This window comes from Anoplopoma fimbria, chromosome 23 (assembly GCF_027596085.1).
Source record: "Anoplopoma fimbria isolate UVic2021 breed Golden Eagle Sablefish chromosome 23, Afim_UVic_2022, whole genome shotgun sequence".
NCBI classification, from domain to species: domain Eukaryota; kingdom Metazoa; phylum Chordata; class Actinopteri; order Perciformes; family Anoplopomatidae; genus Anoplopoma; species Anoplopoma fimbria.
Genome location: NC_072471.1, coordinates 4,324,134 through 4,330,315, shown reverse-complemented (window position 1 = coordinate 4,330,315; position 6,182 = coordinate 4,324,134). Strand labels below are relative to the sequence as shown.

The window sequence follows — 6,182 nt, the reverse complement described above, 5'->3', positions numbered from 1 at the left end:
TCAAAGGGACGCTAGCAGAGGGTTGTTTTAGCATCTAACCTCACATCAAAGCATTCCTTCTCTATAAGCTGCTCTGTTGACACAATTCCTTAGCAGTTATTTTTATATCTCTTGTTTCGGGCCCCCAACAGTGTTGACTCTGCTAAATATCTGATTTACAGCAGCAGGACTTCAATCAATCACCTTTCAGACAAACAAAATGCAACTCAAAGCGCTTTACGAACGACTGACACAAACAAACGTGATGTTAAGAGTCTTATTTTCTCCTTTGTATATTTACTTTTACTCTTTAATGATAAAGCAAAAGTATTTATTATCCGTTAAATCGAGGGAATAATCGACAAAATGCTTGTTTACTAAAATGATCAATAGCTGCAGCCCTATCTTATTGCAGTATATTGACTCATAACCCCTTGGTCATGATAAGATTCTTGCCATTACAAGAAATGTATGAACAGTTAAGAGAGTTTGGTGAATGAACACTCGTACCAATAAGGCGTTTAGAACAAAACACAAAGCTGTTTCTGCACTATTCTTGTTGTCTGTCTTCTCCTTTTCAAACTAAAGCATCTAAACGAACATACATGAAGAGGTCAGGGAGGAAATTCATTTAGGAAGCCTCAGATCCATTTTTTCCATTTCTAAATCCTAGTGTATGTAAATCCATAGTCTGTCTGTCAACTGTGCTGAAAAGACTCAAATATTTTTTAGCAAGGCTGTAATCCACAAACTCCAGGAAGCTGCTCTCTGGCTCTTTATCTTTTTCCTTCCTCTTTTGAAAACTGCACACAGCTTCTTTTCCAAACACAACCTGACAAGCCCAATGTTTAGTCAGTCAATAAGTTGGTTAATCATTGTGAAGGCGCACAAACAGATAATTAATCTGCCCGAGTGCATTTTATAAAATGCGTATAAAGCCTCTGTATAAACTTTATTTTTTGGTGACGATGCATTTTATTAAATCACAAATGAGTCTTTTTGGTCTGCATGGATGACCATCTATTCCGCTGCTGTATGTCAGAAAAGCTCTGTTAAATGAGAAACCTGTGCAGTGATGATGCCACACAAACATTTGATTAGCAGGACTTGCTGGAACATTATGATTTTAGGCCACGGCTGATTTTCTTTTTTGTTTTCTTCCTGCAGCCTGGTGGTGGTGGTGGTGGTGTTAGCGTAGCCTCCTGCTGCATCTGTTAATAATTCAACCTCTGGGCCTGTTGTTTTCTTTTGACTGAGGTTTTCACAGGCTTGTTACCTAACCCAGTGTGGAAAATGTCTGATGTAGCAGCCTGGGGACAAAGAAGCAGAGAGGAGGAGAGACAAATAACAGTGTGAGGCTGTGTCTGATATGTAGAGAGTGGACTGGAGGGAACAGTTTTTTGTCCACATGAGAAGATGAATTTACGCGCCTATCGAAGCTATCCAAAAATAGCTTGAAGTGCATTTAATTTAATTTGCAATTTTATTAAAACATTTAGTTATTAAAATACACAGAAAAGCAACCAAAAGGAAAAGAATGACAGGAAAACTGTGCTGTAGATGCGAGCTGTCTCATCCCGGCCCTGGTAGAAATGTCAGTAGCAGCTCTCCGGCTCTTCCCTGCTGTTCTTTCACCTTAACAACCCGCCCATGAGCCAAAGGGTGACGGTGAAGAGTCTGTCAGTTCTCCATCACAACGTGGGGAAGCTTTCTGATTATAGACAGTTATTATGAACAACTATTGGATGCAGTGAGAGTTAGTTCCCAGCTTCTTATTCCTCTCAGGATGAGTTTCTGATTATAGACAGTTCCTCCTTCATTCAATCATCAGCTGGTTTCTGACTTGTTCCACTGTAGTTTGAATCTATGACGGTTGAAGCTGTATATGGAATCTGGGATAGAGGGTAATATTTCAAGAAAAAACTAATTAAAATTCTGAGATTAAAGTGGTAAATTTTAGAGAGAAATATGGGATATTCTCTGAAATTAAAGTGGTATATTTGCAAGAAAATACTTGAAAAAACTCAAATCATTATGTTGTTGTTTTCATTGGAATAGATCTGATTCACAATGTCTCTTTACAATCTGGATGCTTATGAAAACATGCTGATTCTGGGCTTAATTCAGCATTAAGTTTGAAGTATTCAGCATTAAGTATAATTTGATATGGTTATCCACTGCAGAAATCATACTGTGGTGTGATGAGGTTCATCCAACCTTGCAAAGTAAAGACAAAAAAACACATTATTTGATTTTAATCTTTAATCTCAAAGAATTTTCCTGTTTTTCCAGTGAATTTTTGAGTCTTTTCCTCTAGAATTTACCACTTCTCTCTCTGACAATAACTGTGATTTTCTTTTAATGAATTTACGACTTTAATCTTGATGTTTGACTCCCTACCAAAGAAGAAGAAGAAGTTTTAACCGGTAACAAAGTCCTCATAATGTTACTCTGTTCACACACTGTCTCATGTCAGCGGTCACGTTTGTGTTTCCCTCCACAGATACAGACGACCCAGCAGCAGTGAGAGCTCTGGTGGCCAACGTTCTCTACAAGGACTCACAGACTTAGCACACACACATCTACACACCACACCACACCACCACCACCCCGACTGTAAATACTCTTTAAATAAACACCTGAATGTCTGTCTCCTGCTGGTCTTGTTATTGGAGTTCCCTGCAGACAGACGCATCAGGTTCAGATGTCAAATGTGTTCGCTGCTGGCTGCTCTTCTCTCTGGAAGATGAAAGCATGAGGCACAATGCAGGAAAATAAAGTGTTTGAATGTCTGTTTGTGTGAATTTGTGGCGTTATGCAGCCGTCAGTTATCGCTCACATGCTGATGAAAATCATTAACTATACAAGCGATGGCCTTTTTTGCTTTTTATGCTGTGCAGTATCTCAGAATGTGATTTTATCTGGCGTATCATCTCGGAGATATGAAGCGCTCCAGACGTTCCATAATCCAACATTTGTTGCATTAGATTTTACACGGTGGCACGTGTTGTTGTTTTGACGTTGCCTTCAGGCCGTGACCATCGGAGGTATTGAAGGAATCACCCACTGTTCCCAATGGGGGATCCTATAACCACCTATGTACACCGCCTCCCTTTTTCTCCTGCAATATAAATTAGTGTGTGTGTGTGTAAAGGGTAAATGCAGGCTCAGGTGTCCTGGTAGGCCGCAGCCTCTCATCTCTCCTGAGTTTCTGCCCTTTAGAGGACGTATCGGGGGAATCCTTCGCCTCCTCGCTCTCAGAGCTCCACAGGTCGAGTTGTTTATGTTGCCGTGATTTTATTTGCCTTCACTTGTTTTGAAATCTTCCTAATCTCAATTTAATCACTGATGTGTAGTTTATGTTGGTGCATTTTAAGTCGTATTAAGGTGTAGGTGACCATGAGCATTCCTCTGCTTTTATACCAGCCTCCCTTCCTCATTGTTTGAACCTGGCTGCAGGAATTTGATCCGATTCAGCATCAACAATAAGCATGTAATGTTTGAACGGGTCAAACACAACCTGTTGACACAAAGACGGAAGCACACTATTGTCTAAAACAGTTATTCCCAGTGTTCCCCTGGGAGAACTTTTGCAGATTTAAGAGTGTACATGGACAGATTGTGCAGGAGCTCCAAAAAGAAAATATGATTTGGTGAATATACGGTATATATATAAATAGGATGACAACTTTTTAGAGTGGGTTAAAACTAATAAACAGATAAATAAAAATAAAAGGCGCCATCATTGATCCAAACATTTCAAACTAGACGACCATTTCACCTGGAAGAAACTGAGGCAGACTGAAGGAAAGTGAATGCACCAAAAGTTAAGATAAGATAAACTTTATTGATCCACAGAGGGGAAATTTAGTTGTTGCAGCAGCACAAGGATGGCAATAGAACAGATACATATCGAAAGTAAGAAATAATTACTTCGAGGTATATAGAAACTAAAGTAAGATAATACAATTTAAAACAAAATAAACTATACAAGAACAGAAGGAGACAAAGTAATTTGTCTGTATTAATGTAGAGATGTGATACGATTATGAAATAGAATAAGATGCATAAATAAGACCATATTAACATAATATTGTTAATCATGAAATTATCGGGTATGAGATATCTTATGAGGTGAAAGGTAGTAAAATATTATCACATTAAATATTATAAAGCAATAGAAGAGTATCAAATATAACGGTATAAAAAAAGAGTTTAGTATGGGTATATTAAATAAGGGTAATAAAGTGAGAGTTGTAAAATGTTGTTTGTAACAAACCATCACTTTTAGTTGGTTTCATTGAAATATGGCGACTCAATAAGAGCTAATTATGTTTTTGATCCAATTAATGTATTAAACAAACAAGTATTTTTTAGGTTATATTGTGATTTAATTATGATAATGATACGTTCACAAATGTTTCTTACTGTTTTATCCTAAAGTCATCACGTCCACCGTTCGGCTGCAGTTTGTCCTTATAAGTGGAGAACATTCCTGCTCAGTGAGCTAAGTGTGATTTGTCTTTATGCCCATTAATGGTCACGTTGCCTTGTTCTTATGGATCCTGTCTGTTCTGCATGGAGAACATAAAACACAACCCTGACTTCTGACCCAGAGACATGAGGTCCTCTTGGGGGTAACGTCCTCGTTGTCAACTCGCTGACCTTGTGTGTATTTATGTGTGTGCATGGATTTGTGTGCGGCTATTTTAGCCACATCATTTATTCTTTTGACCACACTCAAAGCCCAATTTGCCCTTTTTTAGCAGCGTTATTTGCCATCTGGAGGTTGGCCCACGAGTGATAGAGCCTCAGGAGAGTTTGTTGTTATGCAGCTTGGATCCATGTATTGTTTTTGTATTCGCTCCTCTAAGGATTTAAAAGGTTATCATGGTACCAGAGCAATGTTCTAATCAAGTAGACAAATGGCATAAAGCCTCTGTAACTCTGTTTCATATTTGTGAGTTTTTGTTACCATTTTGATGACTAATGGAGTAAATGTTAAATTCAAATTTCAAAAATAAATGTACATGTACAATGACAAATGGGGGGCTGTCTGGATAAAGAGTTTTAACTCTTTGTCACCAATAGGAACTGATTTCTCTTTTTTGTAGAGGAGAGGTTCAGTAATACTTTTCTAAACTACATTCGTAGTTTCGTAGTAAACTACACTCTTGTATATATTTTTCATTTTACTCATTTTTTTAATTCTCATTAAATATTTGAAGTACTTGATTTAACTATTTTCTATTTTATGTACTTTTAACATGTCATAAAGAATTCTTTTTTATTCTTTTTTTCATTAATCATTTTTATAATAGTTTTTTTGTATTTTTTTAAGATTTTTCAATTTTAGTTAGTTCTTGAATATAATTATTTATTAGATTTTTTGCCATTTTTTTCTTCAATACCTCTAAGTCAATGTAGTGCCACATTGTAAGTTAATAAGTTAATTAGCTCTAATTATTTGCACCTGAGAGCTTGGACTGAAAAACCTTTGTTCATGTTTCTCTTCTCCAACACCAAATAATTAAGATAGACTTCAAAAGAGCGTGAACCAGATATTTTCTTAACCAGGTAAAGAACATATGATTGCTTTTTGAAAGGGACCTACTTTTGGGTTTTTGGGCTGATATAACATTTCTATTGGTAATTTATCCTGCAAAAACCCTATAACTGAGATAGAAAGGGGAAAGCAAATGAAGACTCAAAGTCTACAGCCATGCTAGCAGCGCTATGAGGCTTTACTTTGTGACAAAGGTGTATTGAACTTAATGCTAAAGCCAGCATGCTAACAATGAGACTGCCAACATTCAGATTTTCTGATAGATTTCTATGGCGATCCATCCAACAGTTGAGATGTTTGTCTTGTTTCAGTCTGAACCGTAGCGGAGGAAACAACCAGCAGACAGACCGACATCCCAAAGACGTCCTGCTCACATTTAAGGTATGACTTTTGTTTTTATGGAGGCCACAAGACAAAAAGGTTGAGACGTGAACATGAACCATGACTTTAATATTTATAAAGCCATCACGAGGACCCCGTCTATCGAACCTGACAGCATGATACCAAACTCCCTTCAGGCTGCTCTCGACATGCTCTAATATTAATGCAGCCTTCGCTTGTATCAGTTACATTCATATAAAGAGGTTGTTATTTAAAATGCAATATTAAGCATCTGATTTGCAGCCTTACATTGACA

General features: G+C 37.4%; 1 protein-coding gene across 1 annotated transcript in view; it reads left to right on the top strand.

Annotated features, from left to right (window-relative positions):
- Positions 1-2,744, top strand: part of itfg2 (integrin alpha FG-GAP repeat containing 2) — a 9,752-nt gene extending 7,008 nt beyond the window's left edge. The window contains exon 12 of the mRNA XM_054624723.1: positions 2,483-2,744. Coding sequence (XP_054480698.1) covers positions 2,483-2,550 — 68 coding nt within the window. The 3' untranslated portion in view covers positions 2,551-2,744. The remainder of the gene's footprint in view (positions 1-2,482) is intronic.
- The last annotated feature ends 3,438 nt before the right edge of the window (positions 2,745-6,182 follow it).